General features: G+C 38.8%; 1 protein-coding gene across 3 annotated transcripts in view; it reads left to right on the top strand.

The window, feature by feature from the left end:
- Nucleotides 1-19,718, top strand: part of ADD1 (adducin 1 (alpha)) — a 99,461-nt gene that overhangs the window by 37,907 nt on the left and 41,836 nt on the right. For all 3 annotated transcript variants that reach the window (XM_012655041.1, XM_012655042.1, XM_012655043.1), the window contains one exon: nucleotides 11,666-11,880. In XM_012655041.1, coding sequence (XP_012510495.1) covers nucleotides 11,686-11,880 — 195 coding nt within the window. In that variant the 5' untranslated portion in view covers nucleotides 11,666-11,685. Of the gene's footprint in view, nucleotides 1-11,665; nucleotides 11,881-19,718 lie in introns of those variants that run through there.

The following is a 19,718-nucleotide window of genomic DNA, read 5'->3' as shown; positions in this document are numbered from 1 at the left end:
CCTCCTGGGGACTACAGGTGATTGTCACCATATCCGGATAATCTTTTCATTTTTATTTTTTGTGTAGATGAGATCTCACCATGTTGCCCAGGCTGGTTTCAAACTCCGGGCCTCCAGCAATTCTCCTGGCTTCCCAGAGTGCTGGCATACAGGCATGAGCCACTGGTCCAACCTGGATGTTAATCTTAAAACAGCATTTCATCCTAATATCAGTAGTATCAGTCTGAAAAAACATGGTGAAATATGTCCATGTGAAGGCAGGCAGAGACTAGCTTATGTAAGATCTGGAGGTACTTTTTTCTGAGAGCAAGGAGAATCATGGTGCATTTAAACTCATACAAAATAGATAGCATGATATAATAAACCTTGCTATCCTTCCTCCAGCTTCAACGGTCTTCACCTCATGGCTAGTCTTGTTTCTTTTGTGTAACCCTCACTTACCCTACCCCCATATAAGTTTAAGGCAAATTTCAGATATTATTTCATGTACAAATGTTTCTGTATTTATCTAATATAATCATAATAATAGCACACCTATAATTTTAAATAGTAATTTCTTAATACCATCAAAATCCAGTAGTGTTGGCCGGGCGCCGTGGCTCACGCCTGTAATCCTAGCTCTTTGGGAGGCCGAGGTGGGTGGATTGTTTGAGCTCAGGAGTTCAAAACCAGCCTGAGCAAGAGCGAGACCCCGTCTCTACTAAAAATAGAAAGAAATTAATTGGACAACTAAAGAAAAAACTAGCCGGGCATGGTGGCGCATGCCTGTAGTCCCAGCTACTTGGGAGGCTGAGGCAGGAGGATCGCTTGAGCCCAGGAGTTTGAGGTTGCTGTGAGCTAGGCTGACGCCACGGCACTCTAGCCCGGGCAACATAGTGAGACTCTGTCTCAAAAAAAAAAAAAAAATCCAGTAGTGTTCAAACTTCTAGTGGTCTCAACTGTCATTCTTAGACTTTTATTTTACAGTTTGTTTCAGTTAAGATCCACTAAAGTCCACATATTAGCTGTCAGGTTTTAAATGGAGGAGTGAGTGACATGATCTGACTTATATTTTATTTATTTATTTGTTTTTGAGACAGGTTCTCGCTCTGTTACCCTGGCTAGAGTGCAGTCTCATCATTGTAGCTCACTATAACCTCAAACTCTTAGGCCCAAGCAACCCTTCTGCCTCAGCCTCCTGAGTAGCTGGGACTACAGGCTTGTGCTATCATACTTGGCTAATTTTTCTACTTTTTGTAGAGACGGGGTCTTGCTCTTGCCCAGGATGGTCTCTAACTCCTGGCCTCAAGTGATCCTCTCACCTTGGCCTCCCAAAGTGCTAGGATTACAAGGCATGAGCCACAGTGCCTGGCCTTGGCTTACAGTTTAAAACTCTTGGGCCAAGTTTTGGAGAATGGGTTGCTGTAGGGGTTGTTAGGAGAAGTAGAGAAACCGATTGATTAGGAGGCTATTATGTGTCTACGAGGTTTGCGAAGATGATCTAGATTTGAGTGATATCTGTTGGGTTGGGAAGACGTGGAGAAATGAGAGGTGACATGGGCAGACCACGCTTGTTTGTTGAGGTTCATCCAGACTTTTGTTTTCTGTTGTGTATGTTTGTTTATTTGAAAATATTATTCCCTATGTTTTCGTTAATTTAGCTGTCAGTGTATTGCAAATGGCGATGTTAACTAAAAAAATGAACGAAATTTATACTTTCTCATAAAGGGTAGCAGCCTGTGGGGCAGCCACTCCAACAGGGTGGAAACCAGAACCCGGACCAGAAGCCATGCACATGTGCTTCAAAGGACAGGCAAAAGGAACAAAATTTTATACTGAGCAGGATGGTCAAATATACAGAAGCAACAAGCTAAGTCAGGAATGCTTATGAAAAAGAGAAACCTTGCACATTTGCAAGTGTGCTTTATTCTTCCCATCCCAGCATTGCTGGGAACTCAGTGTTAAGGTGTTTCTGGGATCCTCTTGGCCAAGAGGGGTCTGTTCAGTTAGCAGAGGGCTCAGGATTTTCTTTTAGTTCACAGTGAAATCTTAAAATTTATTACACAAGTAAAATTGTAGCAAGGTTATGGAATATTGAGATAAATATTAATCCATACTTTTATTAATTTACTCAACTTTAATCCAGCTTATTTGCCATTACACCATCTTGTCTGTATAATTACATTATATTATAGAATAAGAAATATTATAGTTTTTTACTTAATGTTTTAATCTTATATATATTATGCTGAAGAAGCTCCATAGGTTCCATAATATTGAGCAGATTTATGCTTTATGTTTGTGTTACATTTGTTGTTGAATATAAGATTGTTCCTACTTTTAAATTATTTTAAATTTGTTTTAAGGTAATCTAAATAATGTCAAATTTTTTTGCATGTGTATTTTTCACTTTAAAAAAAGTTTTTGGATTAAGTATTAACTTCTTTGTAGAGATCTTGGAAAAGTTTGCTGTCTTACACACAAACTAAGTTAATGAAACCTGAAGGCATAATTGACAAAAACTAATTACAGGTTTGTACTTAAAAAGTAGAATCATAGACCAGGCACCACTTGTAATCCAGACATTGGGATGCCAAGGCCCTTAAGTCCAGGAGTTCGAGACCAGTGTGGGCAACATAGTGAGACCCCCATCTCTACAAAAAATAAAAAATTAGCTGAGCGTGGTGGCACACCCCTGTAGTCTCAGCTACTCAATAGGCTGAGGCAGGAGGATTGCTTGAGTCCAGGAATTCAAGGCAACAGTGAGCTATGATGATGCTACTGCATTTGGCAACAGAGCAAGACCTGGTCTCTTAAAAAAAAAAAAAAAAAAAGAATTGTTTAATCTTGATGATTGAGCTCAGAATATTTATACTTTGATTTTGATTTAAGTTTATAGACTTCCTTATTGAAGGAATGGAATACATAGGTACCTGGTCTGCAGTCTTTATCTTATCCCATTCACAAGACAATTTGTAATAAGAGCAAAGCAGTCCTGCCTTATCTTAAACATGTTGGTTTTACAAAGATTCTTTTCTTTCTGTATGTTCTGATAACCAGGAACTAGCTATAGTTGCCTCTGAAATGCATGCCCATGTCTTTATTTACAGATGAAATGGCTTAAAATTGGATCTTACAATGCTGTATATCCTTTTGTCTTTTTTTTTTTTTGGAAACACTGAAGTAGAATTATTATTGGCTCAGAATGTTCAGCTTCATTTACATCTAATGAGGAAATTTTGTCAGACAAACATTTTGTTCTTTGGGTCATTCTTTTGGAACAGGCTAGATTAAAATAAATAGATTGAGTTAACAGATTAAATAAAAAATTTTAAAGGATATATTTAGAAAATAAGTTTTAAAGATTCCACTTAGGTCATTAGTTCATTTATTCTATGTTAATATTTGGTCCCCATTGTTTTCATACTTTAAGTCTTTGAAATAGTACCACTTTAAGCATGCTGTTATTTCTGTCATGTCTTTAGGTTTAGAAGAGCAATATCCTAATACATCTTTTTCTTAGAAAAAAGAAAACTTATTTCTTCCCCTGATCCTTTGGCTGTTGGCACCACAATAAAAATACTTTTTGCATGAACAAACTATTCTTTAAAGCCTTGCTATCTAAAGTGTGGTTCAAGTCCAGCAGCATTGCTATCAATTGGGAACTTCCTAGATATGCAGAATTTCAGGTGCTACCCCAGACTGAATGAATCTGAATTTGTGTATTAACTTGATTCCCAGGTAATTCCCAGACTCACAAAGTTGGGGCCTGTTCAAGGCCAGTCTGCATCTATGCCCTCTATCCATCCCTTCAGGGACATTGTTCACTTGCATTTCATGGATTTTGCCTTGGCCACCATCACTGTCATCATTATCATCCATGTTATGGCTTACAGGTTAAGAACAAAAGTTCTGAAGTCAGATGGCCTTGGTTTGAATTCCAGCCCTGTTATTTCTTAGCTGAGTGACCTAAGGTTCCTCATCTTTAAAGTGAGGAAAATAATACTATTAATATATCAACAAATAGGGAAATTAAGAGGATCAGTTACATACAATTCTGGCTGCTGTCATTTCTCCTCTTTTCCCTTACTGTTGTTAGCATTGTTTTAGTTATCTTTTGTAGCATAACAAACCGTCCTAAGACTTTGCAGCTTAAAATAATTATTATATCTCATGACTTTGTGGAACATGAATTTAGGCATAGCTCTACTAGGCAGTTATTGTGCTCTGCCTCACATCCACTTGATGGTTTTCAGGGTTTTTAAAGATTAAAGATGATTTTAATTATTGAGTTGTAAGAGTTTGTATATTCTGGATGCAAGTCTCAGAGACATATGATTTGCAGATATTTACTTCCATTCTGGGAGTCGTCTTTTCACTTTTTTGATGGCATCCATTGAAGCACAAACATTTTTAATTTTGAGGAAGTCCAATTTATCTCTCTTTTTTTCTTTTTTGTTTGTCCTTTTGGTGTCATGTAAGAAGACTGCCTAAATCAGGGTCACAAAGATATATACTCCTTTGTTTTCTTCTAAGTATTGTTACAGCCCAACCAAGTTCATTGTGGCTGCTCAAGCGGAAGCCAATACAGTGAGACAGCAGGGGTTATAGCAGACACCACGGAGGGAGATGGGAGGAATTTCTCAAATCCATCTCCTAGAGAATTTGGGAGAAGGGATTTTTAAAGATAGTTTGGCGGGCAAAGGGCTAGGGAATTGGGTCTGCTGATTGGTGGAGGATGAACTCATAGGGTTGGGAAGCAGAAATTATCTTCTCAGTTGGGAGATTTCCTGGGGGTGGGGGAGTCTCAAGGCTGTTGGATCTATTCCCATGCCTATCCACGGTCTGGTTGGCGTCAGTGGGTCTCCCCCGGAATGCACAGTCTGAAAAATATTAATACTTCAAAAACCAGTCGTAGGCTTTATGTTATCTAGAGAAGCTCAAGTCTTGGGCTTTATGATAGTGATGTTATCTATAGAAGCACTTTGGACTTTACAGCAGCAGTGTTATCTAGACAAGTAGTGGGGGAAGTCACAATCTTGCACCTATCAGGGAGGATAGAGCCATTAAGCAGTAACCAGTCACAGCAGTAAGGAAGTTAGGGAACAATGGCTGGTTAACTTCTGGCTCTAGCTAAATTTTTTATAAAAATCAGACTTCGATTACTATTTATGCCTTATGGCTCTACATTATTTTAATATAGACAGTTTCAGTATTGTCGACTCAAGTAAATGACTGAGGCAAAAATCTCAGTCAATAGAGGTTTATTAAGCCAAAGTTGAAGACACACTTGGGAAAAAAATAGCAAAAAACACGAACCACAGACAAGCTTCGGCTGTTTTTCCTAAGGGTGAATTGGAACCTTCAGCATTTTGAAGGCATACAGAGAGAAGTAAAAAGGCAGGGTGGGCATGGGTCTGATGAGGTAAAGTGGTTACATTCTTGTGAGGCCCACAAAATCTACATTTTACATAAAATAAGGTGAATGTTAGAAGAGAAAAAAGGAGTGAAGGAAGCATCAATATGTAGATGTCCCTGGGTAGGTGGAAGAATGTCTGATTCTGTCTTGTCTCCAGTTGTTACCTATAAAGATAAACTTGTAATTTATTATTAGTGTGGAACAAACATGGTTTACTTTTAGGTGTAGTTACAGTTTGCATGTCCTCCTTGCTTATAGGAGGCCAGCAAGGAATTTCCTTAATAAATGCTCTGTGGGACCAGTTCTTCACAGGTACCTGAGGCCTTTACCTTCTTTTTTGCATAAGGAGCTGGAGGCCCTGAGACTTTTTGTATTCCCTCCTGTTCTTTAAAATCTTTTGGAGAAAGCATTGTAGAAGACATGAATTTGTGATTGTATCTTTTAATCTAATCCTAAATCACCAGGAAGTTTCATTTTTAGGAGATCATGTCCCTCAGGTGAGAAAAATTAAGTCAAGAAGGACCAATGTCAAAAAATTATAGGTAAATAACAAAACTCAAAAATTATGGACAACTCTAGAATCTAATAATGAGTTCACTATATTTTTTCTGAAATATTTTTTCTCTTTATCATTTTTAATAAAGACAAATCATGTAGGACCAGTTTATTTGCAAAATAAATTTTAGCCTCATTATATTTAGCCTGATTATTTGTGGAAAGTACAGCAAGAATAATTATTAACCATATAGGCTTTTTCTTTTTTCATTTTTTTATTGGCTTTGCTGGAACTTTTTTGTAAGGAATTTAAGGTTAGACTTAAAAGCCTCTTGTGCTGAGCCAAGCTAAGGATTTAACTATGCCTGTAAATACCTGTATGAATTGGGTAAATTCCTCTTTTTGAGGTCCCAGTGTAACTTGGGGTTCTTGGACTTGTCAGAAAGTGACATTCTTTACTTATCACAGATCTGGAAATGTCATAGATCAACGGTCCCCAATCTTTTTGGCACCAGGGACCTGTTTTATGGAAGACGGTTTTCCCATGGATTGTGGGGGTAGGAGGGGGGAGGTGGAGCTCAGGTAGTGATGCTAGTGATGGGGACCAGCTGTAAATACAGATGCAGCTTCCCTTGCTTGCCACCACTCACCTCTTGCTATGTGGTTTCTAACAGGCCATAGCCAGTATAGGGCCGCAGGCTGAGTGTTGGGGACCACAGTCATAGATGAAGTAGCAGGCCGTCTTCAAAGGGCTCCTGTTGGCCTTATAAAGTCAGTCTAACTCGTTAAAATGGTCGGCGCGTATCTGAAAATATGCCATTCCAGTCAAAGCTTTGGTAAAGTAACTAGAATTTCTAAAACTCTGCTGTTATAAAAGAAAAGATTCTTATTGAATTTATGCAAATAACTATATTGCCAATAAAATGTGAACATTTATAAATAGTTTTAAAATTTGGAGAAATCAAGTAAAAAATAATGTTTAAAATTGTTTACAAAACTTTACCAATTTGTTGTCAGCTATAAATAGCTCAAAGAAGGAAAAAGTTTTCTTAATTTCTGGAAAACAAAGCACACACACGCAAAAGAAACAGCAGCGTTTTAAACATAGACAAAAAATTTAGTTCAGTTTTATGTTATTAATTTTTTTGTTCTGTTTGAGGTTGGGCTAGCAATCGTCACGAACATACCAGTTTTTTTTTTTTCTTTAAAGTAAGCCAATTTCTTTAGAGCCCTTAGAGTATCTAGATGAAGTGTCGAGGTATTAAACTTGAAGCATCTTCAGTTAAAGTGGAAGTAGCTTTTAAACAAAAAATAAATGTTACTATTTGGAATAGTTTATGCTGGAGTTTGTATATCACAAGGTGTGCTTGCAGGGCCTCAGGAAAAAGGTGGTAGCAAATTTCATTGAGTTCCAGTCAGAAAAATGGAAGAAAAGTTTGAAAACATTTGGAGACTTGTAGCCAGGAAAGAATTCAGGATTTAGTCTAAATTGTATGATCTTTAATGTTATCAGAAACTTGTATGTAAGAGCACTTGTCAGAGTCCTTCTTATGAATTTTCTTGAAGAAGAAAATTCTGAACTGTAGTTAGTTAAAAAGTATTTTTAGGGAAGAATTAAAATAATTGTAACAAAAAGTCTTAAAATAGCCATGGTTAAAGAGACAATTGACAGGGAAATTTGGCTATTTCTTTGGCACATAACAGTTTAACATAATAATGATAATTATTATAGTGGGGACTCGCGGGGAGCTCATGGTACCGGTTGGAGAAAGAATTCTCACACCGGGAATAGAATAGTTTTGAAGAAACACATTTTAAAGAAATAAAAAGAAAGTTTATTTTACTTCCCAAAGGTGGGAAGGGCATGACAGGAAAGAAGGAAAAGAAAGTGTCAGCACAGCGGATAGAAGGTTTGGGGTTTTTATTTGGAGGCAAAGAGAAAGAAAAAACGTGATTGCAGCCAACTGATGGCAAAATGGCTGTGAAACTGCTGCATGTGCTTTTTAATTTTTTTTTCTTTTCTCTGTAAGGCTGAACTTTATCAGTCCTTGACATCTGGTTTTGGCTGGAACTGAGACAAAGGGCTGGAGTGGGAGCTCACAGCCCTGTTATCAGCTTAGAGCTCTTCAAGGCTGTGAAAAACAAACTCTTGGAGATAACAAGTTGCGCCCCAGATGTTTAATCAAAGAAAACAAAGGGCAGTTGTGCTATGAGTTTTCTCTTCAAAGGGGCAATATGTGCTGTTAGTTTATTTCTCTTTCTGTTTGATAGTTTATTGATAGTTTATTTTCTGCTGTTAGGCTACTTGATTAACAAGGCCACCTTTGAATTATTTCTCATACACCAAGACACATCAGAATTTTAGGAATCTGTACAGTTTTGAAACACATATTAATAACATGTTTATACAAATATAACCCAAAGAAATTTAAATACCATTTTATATTTGACAATGCTTTCTGTGTAGTTTTAGCATACCAAATAAGCCGAATATGTCTCTCTTAGACGTTATTAAAAAAAACTAGTTTGAGGTCAAAAAGATTGAATTTAAAATTTTGATTTTGACAAGTTTGTCAAATATCAAATGATTAAAACACTTGTCATAAAGCAGAATTACAGATTCCTGTAAGATAATAGTCATGTATTCAGCCAAAGTGATAATTCAGAGATTTTAAAGGTAAGAACTTTACTCTTTAGTAGACAGGAGACTCAATTTCCCAAACAAATAGACCTAATAAAGACAAACTGAAAAGCAAGCTAATAAAGAAGGTAAACTGAATTTCTTTCTCTCTCTCCCCTCTTTTTTTTTTTGCAGTTTACTCAAAAGTTGGAAAAAAATTTGTTTTTATTAATATTACATGGAAATTTTGTTTAAAAGAGTAAACCAATTTTTAAATCTTTGCATTAGTGTATTAAATGTTAAACTTAATTTTAATAAAAAACTGTACAGACAAATCTGTTTAATCTTAGTCAGTCTGACCATAAGGGTAAGATTTCTGTAAGCTTGGAGAAAAAGACATTTGAATCAATTTTTAACATGTATACATGGGAGCCTTTAGAATGAAAACCTAGCAAAACAGGGTTGGGAAGGAGAAGAGAAAGAGGTTAGCAAAGGGACTCTTGTTATGCAAATAAAGTCTCATAGTTCGTAGTCCTCAGGAAGAGTAAAGTAAATGTTTCCTTTTAAAACTTTAATGGTATGGGACTGTCAGTTAATCTTTTTTAGTTTAGGTAAAGGAAAGTCTTGGCAGTATTAATGGATATTCTCTGCAAGTGTGAAAAGACATCTATAGAGATGTGTACACAGACAGCTTGTAGCATGCATCTCAAAATATGTTGAAGAAATATATTTTGTAGTCAGCTATGCTGATTTTTTTTTTTTTTTACTGGCTGGTGTATTGCAGCTGTGGAGGTTTTAGTTAATTTTAGAGGCATTGTTTTCCATAATTGGTCAAATCTAATGTAAAATAAGACTAAAACCAAAAACAGGAAAAAAAAGAGCGATTGCATAATTAATATTGTTGATATCGCTAAGCATAAGGAGAAGTTATAGCCAGCTGGCAATAAGCCTTAATTCTCAGCTATCAAATTCTAAAATGAAATCCCAGACCAGCTCCTTCCCTGGAGATGGGGCCCAAGCTGAGCCTGCTCCCCATTGTCACAGAAGCAGGAAACTTGCCTTCCTTACCAGAAGTGAGCAAAACTCCCTAAAGGAGTTGCATGGCAGAGTAAATCTCAGATCTCAACTGCAAAGTTCAGAGATCCGGGGATCTCTGGAGGGAGCAGCCCAAAACCTCAGTGAATTGCCCAATGGGTCAGAGCGGTAAGGAGCTCTAGCTGGTACCAAGGGACCAATTGGAAAATTGCTACAGGTTAAGAAGGCCAAACTCTTCTCAGAGGTCCCTTTGTGGTCAACATTTGTCGACCCAAGTAAATGACTGAGGCAAAAAATCTCAGTCAATGGAGGTTTATTAAACCAACGTCGAGGACGCACTCTGGAAAAACGTGAACTGCAGACAAGCGGTGGCTGTCTTTCCAAAGGAGAAGTTGGAACCTTTACCATTTTGAAGGGATACAGAGAGAAGGAAAATAGACAGGGTGTGGGGCTGATGAGGCAAAGTGGTTACATTCTTGTGAGGCCCACAAACTCTACATTTTACGTAAAATGAGGACAAAGAAGAGAAAAAGGGAGTGAAGGAAGCATCAGTTATGTAGATGTCCCCAGGTAGATGTTAGAATGTCTGATTCTGTCTTGTTTCAGTTCTGTTCCATGTAAAGATAAACTTGTAATTCATTATTAGTGTGTAAATTGAACATGCTTTAGTTTTAGATGCTAGACATAGTTACAATTTGCATGTCCTTATGAGATTCCAGCAAGGAATTTCCTTAATGAATGATCTGGGGCCAGTTCTTCACAGGTGCCTGAGGCTTTTACTTTCTCTTTTGCATGAGGAGTTTAATTGGGGTGGCCCTGAGACTTTGTTTCCCATTTTACAGTATTGGATAGTTTTTGCTGTGATCCATTTGGAATTAATTTTTGTGTATGGTGTAAGGAAAAGGGGCACCAGTCACTTTTTTAGTTGCTAAATTAATCAACCCTTCAAAATCCCTACCTTGTTTATCTCTTGCTTGAGGAACTGTCAGTCACTCACACACCGTTGAAGCTCTGCCTGTGGCTTCTGAGGCTGTTTCTCATCTTGACTCTTCATTCATCCTTTCCTTCTTATTCGTCATGTGTTAGAACATTTTTTTATTAGAAACCCACAATATGCAGGAAACTGTTGTAGGTGTTGGTTCTGCTCCCTCTTCTCAATTTATAATCTTCTCTTGGCCATTTTCTTCCCCTCTAGTGCCTTTAACTATCATATGTATGCTGATTACTCCCAAATCAACACTTCTGCCTTTCACAGCGAGTCTGTCTTGAAGTGTAGACCATGTCCAATTAATTTTTGTGCCCAGCACAAAATACCTGGACATAATAGATGCTCAGTAAACACTGCTGTCATGCTTTATGGAACCAGATTAGAAATTGAAACTCTTTGTGTGATTAGTAAAGGTCCTGCCTAAAGATTTAGTAGTTAAAGATGAACATAATTTAGTGCATTTGAACATTGTTTCATATAAAAGACTGGGATTAAAAAGAATGTAAAGTCATTTGCCATATTAACAGACTTTTAAATTTGAGCCATTTTGGCATCTTTTTAGGTTGTTGATAAACTGGGGCATTTTAACATTTCTGGTACCTACTGTTGTTCTTTAACTAAAAAGGTGATGTTAATGGTGGGTATTTCCCATTTGTATGAGTACAGATGTGTGAACAGCTTCTTTTCTATTGATCTGTTCAGGGAATTCTTTGTAAGACCTGCTAATACTTTTTGGGAAAAATATCAGAAATCAGATTTCTTCCAAAATGAACTGTGCTACTGTTAGCAGATCCTGTGTGGAATAAATCATGACTTTCAAGTATCATGTGGTTGCAAGTTTAATACTTAGTTCTTGAAGTTAGCAGAGGACATAATTGCTTTGTTAGATTATTCTCTTGTGTTCTGAAGAACAATGGCCAGGACAAAATATGCCATTGGTTGGTGGAAGGGCAGGAGATAGCTGATCAGCCATGTGCTTCCGAGGCCACAAAGAAGCCTTACAGGTCATGGCTCCTACTGTCTGTCAGACTGCCCTCCTGGTGAAGATGGTATTTGTCAGGGGGATGCGCTCATTATGAAACACTATTGGACATTGATTTGAAAACAATAATTTATTTTGTTTCTATAGGTACTTAGAAAGATTGTACAATGAATGGTGATACTCGGGCTGCAGTGGTGACCTCACCACCCCCGACCACAGCGCCTCATAAGGAGAGGTACTTCGACAGGGTGGATGAGAACAATCCAGAATACCTGCGGGAGAGGAACATGGCACCAGACCTTCGTCAGGACTTCAATATGATGGAGCAGAAGAAGAGGGTATCCATGATTCTGCAAAGTCCTGTAAGAAGAGATGCTTTTTTTCTGACCAAATGTCATCATCTCTCTTCTGATACTTGAGGTCTTATGCCCTGTTGTATGAGTGGCATGGTCACTTTATCTTAACACAGAAAATCGATGCCTTGTATATATGTATATGGTTGTTGAAAGAATTCAGTTTAGTTCATATTATCAGACATCAGACACAATACATGGAAAATCTGCAATGTCATAAAAGATAGGAGGTGTTTATTTTTCCTTTTTAGACTTACTACTTCTCCAGAGGGTCTTTATATATTGGAACAATTTAAAAATTACTATTTTCCTCCAAAATACTTAGCTCAGTCCTGGAAATACAGTAAGCCTCACAGGACCTAATTATTGATTGCTACCTTTAGTTACAGCCAGCATTTTGAGCTATGGTCATGTCCACCTGAGTGTCTTTTGAATTGCATCTTTGGGTAGAGTCGTTCTGTCCACGCGGTTTTCTCCTACTGATGCTATTGCCCTTGTATGTTCTTGACTGTTTTTTTTCCCCCCTTCTAATCTGTTCTTGCTTTTCTCCTTTATATTTTTTGGGTGTGTCACTTGGCAGGTATTTATTGATTTTTTTTGAAGTGATGTTGACTGCCTCTTATGTGCTGTTCAAGGAACTGAGGATTTAGCAGTAAACATGATATATAAGGCCCTAACTCTAATAGATTTTATTTTGTTGTTACTATTTTTAAGGTATAGCTTATTATATGCAGTGAAGTACACACGTCTTAAGTGTATAGCTGGATGAATTTTGACGTATATGTGACACCTTGAGAGCTTGTTTGGAGTTTCTAGCAGGGGAGAGTAGCTACTCGTATACCCTTGACTGAAGACCAGACCTCCTCTAGAGGGAAAGGCTGTCCTCTTCGACCGAGTGCACAGCTTTGGGAGGGACACACATGGAGCAGTGAGGGAGGAAGGGGACACCCACCTAGCCAACCAGATCAGCTGAATCAACCCTGACAATCAATGGGGTGACAGATGTCGCAGCCAGATCGCCCTCACATCCTAAATTTTGACATATATATGACACCTCTGTAACCACCCAGATCAAGTCTCATTACATTCAAGTTGAAGGAGATAAACAATGAGCAACCAACAGAAGTGTGATGCAGAAAGCAGCAGGATGATTGAGTGTAACGGTGGTCAGAAAAGGCCTCTCTGAGGGGGGAGGATTTAATCTGAACTCTGAATGACAAGAAGAAGCCAGCCATGCAGGGATCAAGAAGAAACCATTCCAGGTGTAGGGACCAGCTAATCTGAAATTCCAAGGGTAGGGATGAGCTTGATGGGCCTGAAGAGTCAAAAAGCAGCCAGTGTGGTCGAGCCTCGGAGGTGGCAGAGAGAGAGGTACAGGGAGGTTGGAGAGGGAGGAGGGAGTAAATCCCGAAGGCTGCGTAAGCTGAGATCAGGAGTTTGTATTGCATTCTGCGAGTAATAGAATCATTGCAAACAGGGGAGGGACATGATAGAGTTTTAAGGAAATCATTCTGGTTTGATATAGAGAGAGCATTGGCTGGGCCAAGAGGGAAAACTGTCTTCCAAACACGAGATAGTGGCAGCTTGGCCAGGGTGGTGGGAGTTGAGAGGGGAGAGGTGCTCCCTTGATTCTCATTTTGTAGGTCACATGAATAGGACTTGCTGATGCATGGGATGGAGGAAATGAGAAAAAAAAAAAAGAATCAGGCTGACATCCAGACTTTTGGCTTGAGCAGTTTTCCTACATAAAAGCAACAAGAAACTAAGTAAAAATGACTAGGGATAGAGTTAAGAAACTAAACTTACAGCACCTAGTGTGTGCCAGGCACTGTGCTGGGTGGGCACTGAGGATGCAAAGAGAGTGAGTAAAGCCTCTACCTACATGTTGTTTAGAACACAATAAGCAAATGAGCACCCAAATGTTACTGGTCTAAGTGCAGCATGGGATCCTAGAACAGAGAAAGGACATTAGACTGGCACAATCCAAGTAATGTCTGGGATTTTGTTAATAGGAATGTACCAGTTGACAAATATACCATGGTAATGTAAGGTGTTAACAGTGAAGGAAACTGGGAAGTCTCTGTTCAAATGCAGCTTTTCTGTACATCTAAAATTATTCCAGAATAAAAAGTTTATTTGAAAAAAGTTGCTGGTGCTGCAAAGGAAGTATGTACCAACATCACGTGGGTCAGTTCAGGGCCTAGAGTGGTTCCATAGCAACGTCATGGAGCAGGTGACGCTTAGGTAATCATTACAGAAGTTAGGGAGGACTGTTATTTACCTGGTTTTCAGATGGGGAGACAGTGCTCAGAGTAAGTACTTACTCAGCTCTTAAATGTCAAGTCCACTATTTCCATTACCATCCTTAAATTGGAAATTAAAATTTTGCCTTAAAGACAGTTCTGTTTTGAGAACTAAAAATTAGCCAGGCGTGGTTGTGTGTGTCTGTAGTCCCAGCTACTTACGGAGGCTGAGCAGGAGGATCACTTGAGCCCAGGGGTTCAGGGATATGAACTAATGAGCACGTTATTGTGCTCCAGCCTAGGTGACAGAGTGAGACCCTGTCTCTTTAAAAACAAATTCATACATACATACATATATACAAAAATATTTTATGTTTACCAGAATCTAGTTTTGAACATCACTTTTAACAGCATAAAATTGGCAGCAGAATGGGGTATACCAAAAACGTGTTTTGTTTGCCTTTATAATCCTTCTGTTTCCTCCCTATACTTCACTGCTAGTAATACCAAAGTACTTTTAGCTCACTGCCTGCCTGTGGTTTGTAACATCTCCCCTCACAGTGCCCTTCCTTTGCCTCTGTCTCACTAATCCTCAGTCCTGTCCCCATCCCTGGGTACGTTCTTGTTCATCCCTCAGAGCCCTTTGACATATCCTTGAAGTCATCCCTGAATGGAAGTAATCCTTCCTTCTGTGCACTGTGTATATCACTTGTACGTAATGGGACGATTGCAGGACTTGCTCTATACCAAACATTTGCTAAGTGATTTATTGACCTTCTTTATTTTATTTCTCTTTATACATAGGTGGTGTGACACTATTTTATAGATAAAGAAAGTGGGGCTCAGAGAGGTGAACTAACTTTTATCCATTTACTTATCAAATAGTTAAGTTCCTTATACATATCAAGCCCTATCCTAAACACTAGGGATAAAGCATTAAACAAGGCAGAGAAACATTTTTAAAGCACAGTGTTGGATTTTCTGCCATCTGATTTTGTTGCTAGATCAGGAGAAAGACAGATGGCATAGTTTTAGTGCCTAGAGCCAGATTGCTTGGGTTTCAGTCTTGGCTCCATCATTTAATAGCTTCGTGACTTTGGTCAAGTTTCCAAACTTCTCCATACCTCAGTTTCTCCATCTAAAACATAGAGATGGTAATAGTACTGCTTACCTCTTAGGGTTGCTATGAAGATCAAGTGAATGAATATATGTAAAGGTCTTTGCATAACATCTGGGCTGGGCACAGCTGCTTACACCTATAGTCCCAGCACATTGGGAGACCAAGGTAGGAGGATTGCTTGAGGCCAGGAGTTTGAGGTTAGTGAGCCACGATCATGGCACTGCACTCCAGCCTCAGTGACAGATAGAGACTGTCTTTACAAACAATAAAAAAGAAAGAAAGAAAAAAGAATAGCATCTGGAGCATAGTGAGTACAATGCAGTGTTAACTTTAATTATTTTTGCTTTAGGTTAATGGTGGAGTGGAGAAAGAGAGGGTTCTTAAAGAAGACTGCAAGGTTTTAGGCCTGAGCTATTGGAAACAAGTTAGCATTTACTGAGGAGATGTGGAAGACTAGGGGAGGAGCAGCTGTGGTGGAGGGAAACTCAGGAGTTCCAGTTTTAGCAATCTCCAACAGAAGTTGGATTTCTTTGTTTGGAATTTAGGGAGAGATCTATCTAGGCAAAGATCTCAACTTGGGAATCCTCAGTACATCAGTGTGTGTAGATGAGCTCACCAAGGGAGTGAGTATTGGTATAGAAGAGGACTGTACTCTTGGACAATGAGATTTATATTTTGAGAGAGGAGGAAGAACTAGCGAAAGCCTGAGAAGGAGCAGATAATGACGTCAGAAGAAAATCAGGAGAAGCCAAGTAAAGAAAGTCATTCCACGGGAGGAAGAGGCCAGCTGTGTCAAGTGGTACCGACAGGCCAGGAAAGTGAAGACTAGTTGTTGGATTTAACAGTGTGTGGGTCTTTGGTGATCTTGAGAAACATGGCAGATGGGAGTAAAAGGCAGATTCAGTGGATTCAAAAGAAAATATGAGAAGAGGAATCAGAGACAGCAAAGATAGGCTGTTCTTTTGAGGCCTTTTGCTTATGTCTGTGCAAAGAGGCAGTAGTTGGAGGGGGATGTAAGATTGAAAAGATAATTTTTCCTGTAAGATGGATGAAATGATAGCGTATTTGCATGCTGACGGGAATATCCAATAGAGAGAGAAAATTTGATGACCCAGGAGATGGTGCCAGGTCCCTGAGTAGACAAAGGGGTGGGGATGGGGTAGGATCCAGCACACAGGTGGAGGGGTTGATTTTGGGGATGAGAAGGCAGACTCTGTGGGCTCAGATGCCAATAGTTGGGTAGATTTGAGAGGGAACTTGGGAAAGTTCTGTCTCTCTCTTTCTCTCTTTTTTTTTTTTTTAGGCAATTTGTTAGAAACACTTACACAGAATTATTTCCTGATCTCAAGGTGGCTTCCCTTCTCCACCTGGAACACTCCATACCTTTCAGCAACTCCCTGCTCTCCCAGGAGCCCATGCAAGCGAGGGGCCCTGAAGCTTAAGATCCATTAGTTTCATGTAAACCTGCCACTGATCATCTGGTCTGAGCGACCTTCCAGGCTAGCTAGCATGTCATCTATCTCTGTGTCCCTTGCATCCACCTCAGGACCTAGCACTGGGCAGTTGCTTGGAATGTGTTGCGGATTGAAAGGTTCAAGTCCTGAACGCCCCTCAATTTGATCTAAGGACACGGGCAGTTTCAAGAATGGTGTGACAAGGCTGAATGAAAGAAAACAAGGTGATTTGACTGGGAGTGGATTCCTCTCCTCTGCTGGTGAGGGCACAACCTTTGACTTCGACATAGCCTGACGTAAAGCCCTGCTCAGGGCCACGTTCCAATGGCTGCCTTCTCCCCTACTGGCCATCCTACTCTGGGGAGAGCAGAGAGGGCCCTGTGAAACTTGATTAGCTCATGTTCTCATTTTGGGGGCCCAATAGAAGGTAGAGTGTAGAAGACCCTCAAACTTGCGAAAGTTTTTTTCTGACAGGTTCTCTATTCACAGTGAAATGGCAAGGGGAGCCATCCATTGAGAATGAGCACAGGGAATAGTATAGAAGGTTGGAGGAGAGAGAAGGTGTGAAGAGTAGGAGAGGAAACGGGCAAGGAAAGTCTAGTATGGTCTCTGGGTTCAGGTGAAGGGTACACTTGAGGTCTGTGGTCATGAAGTTACAGTGAGGCAGGCAGCGCAGTATGCCTATGTGGGCTGGTCTTCATTTTTCCCTTCCAGCCACTTGGTATGGCATGAGTAGAAGGGAGGAAGAGTTGAATTTAACCAGGGTTTTGCCAGGTGAAGTGGTAGAGTTAAAGGTGTAAGCAAGGAAATGGTTACAGTGTTATCATTGCAGTGGATGTCAGCCAGGTGAGAGAGGTCAGGACAGAGCAGGTAAGGGGGGTGGTCAGAAGGGTTTTTAAAGGGTCACAAATAGACGGCAAATAAAGTGAACTGGACGCCAGGTTGGGGTGGTTGGAGAGCACATACTTGGCTGTGAGATTGAAGAGGGGCACAGTTACTAGGAATGAACAGGTCTAGGGCTTGACCATAGAAATGGGAGACTGAGGTAAGTTGTATGGACAGCAGAGTCATCAGAGGAGAGGAAGTTTGGAAGCTAAGAGGTGAGGATGTGGATGTTGAACCATCAGGAGTTATGATCAAAGTGGCACACATGGTTGTTAGGCTGGTGGCTAGAGCCAGATGCTGGTATCCAGATGGGTGGCCCTAGGCTCTCACTCATCACTGCTGAGCTCAGCTCTGTGCTGTGTGCATCCTTACTGCATATAGATGTCATCTGGAATGCTGTTAATGCATAAGGCTTCTGTCATGTGGTTTCTTTTAGTGATTTCCTTGCTAAGCTTTAAGTTCCAACTTATCATTTGCACATTCTTAGTGCCTAAAACAGTCCCTGGTTCTTAGTAGTGTATGTTGTGTTAGGCTTTCCATAAATATGTATGTGGATTTGAAAACCATTGAAATAGATTGCTTGAATTTTCAGACTGAGAGCGGGTGAGAGCAGAAAGCTTGTTTAATTCAGCTTTTGCATCCCCTGTGACCAACATTGTGATGTTTAGTAGACACCGTCTGTCTCTTTATCTATATCTATCTTTATCTGTGCATATATATCTATATAATACAGCTGGGTGTGGTGGTGCACACCTGTAGTCCCAGATACTCAGGAGACTGAGATGGGAGGATCACTTGAGCCCAGGAGTTTGAAGTTGCAGCGAGATATGACTGGGCCACTGCATTCCAGCCTGGGTGACATAGCAAGACCCTGCCTCAAAAAAATAAAATAGAAAAACAAAAAAGTGTGTATATCAGTGCATTGTGCATTGATAACAAAGATGGTTAAATAATCATGTTTTAGTAATTTTTTTTATTTCTGGCTTACAGTCAGAGCATCTCCCAGCTTTTCTTTTCCTCATAGACTACCACAGAATATGATCTGTGACATTATTTATCATGATGTGGTAGACACAGGCTCCCATAGGGCTCTTGACTGACATTCTTTTCTACAATTGAGTTAACAACAATACATTTATTGTATACCTCTCCCAAGTGATAGGTATACTTAGACTGTCTCTTGGCAATATCCTGCAATATCTTTTCAACTCAAGCAATGGAAAACTAGGAATAAGTTTAATATGGAATCATCCAGGGTCCGTGGAGCACATATAATCAGACATGGATCATCATCCAGTGAACCCATATTTTCATATTAGAGATCACTCATAACTATTTGACAAGGAGATATATATTTCTTTATTGGATATGTGAAAAAATTATTTTAGGACAGTTTGGGGAAACTATAAATTATCTTTATTGTTGCAGTAGTGACTTTATATTAAAATTTCCATCAGTCCAATTGAACTTCTTTTACCTAATTTAGGATTATTTGATAAAAGGTGGATGTTTTAGGATTCCTTTTTTCACTTTTAAAAAGTAATTTGAAAAATATTTTGAAGAAAATACTGAAAAGCACAAATTAGAATATGAAAGTTATTAATATTTCTGTCAGAGAATTATAGTTAATATCTTGATGTATTTACTTTTAATCTTTTTCTGTTCTTAGATAAGTATTTACTCTTACAAAAAACTGTTTATATTACTTTATAAAATTTTTTACTCAAGAATATATCAAGAGCAGTTTTATGCCATTTAATTTTTAGGGGTTTTCATGTTGAATGTATGCATAAAATACCCAGTGTATTTAATCGATCCTCTGTTGTGTGAAATGTAGGATGTTTTTTCCTTTTATCAGTAATTCTGGAATGAACATCCTAATAAATAAATCTTTTAGCACATTCTGGTTATTTCCTTAAAATAAATATATCTGGTTATTAATATAAAATAATTTATTAATATAAAATAATATATCTGGTTATTTCCTTAAAATAAATATATCTGGTTATTAATATAAAATAATTTATTAATATAAAATAATATATCTGGTTATTTCCTTAAAATAAATTCCTGGGAATAGAATTCCTCTTAACATTTTTAAGTGTTTATATTGTTAAATTACTTTCCAGAAAAGAATGTATGAGT

This window comes from Propithecus coquereli, unplaced genomic scaffold, assembly GCF_000956105.1.
Source record: "Propithecus coquereli isolate 6110/MARCELLA unplaced genomic scaffold, Pcoq_1.0 Scaffold459, whole genome shotgun sequence".
Taxonomy (NCBI): Eukaryota; Metazoa; Chordata; class Mammalia; order Primates; family Indriidae; genus Propithecus; species Propithecus coquereli.
Note: the sequence above shows the minus strand (reverse complement) of the source record. Positions and strands in the feature narration are given on the sequence as shown.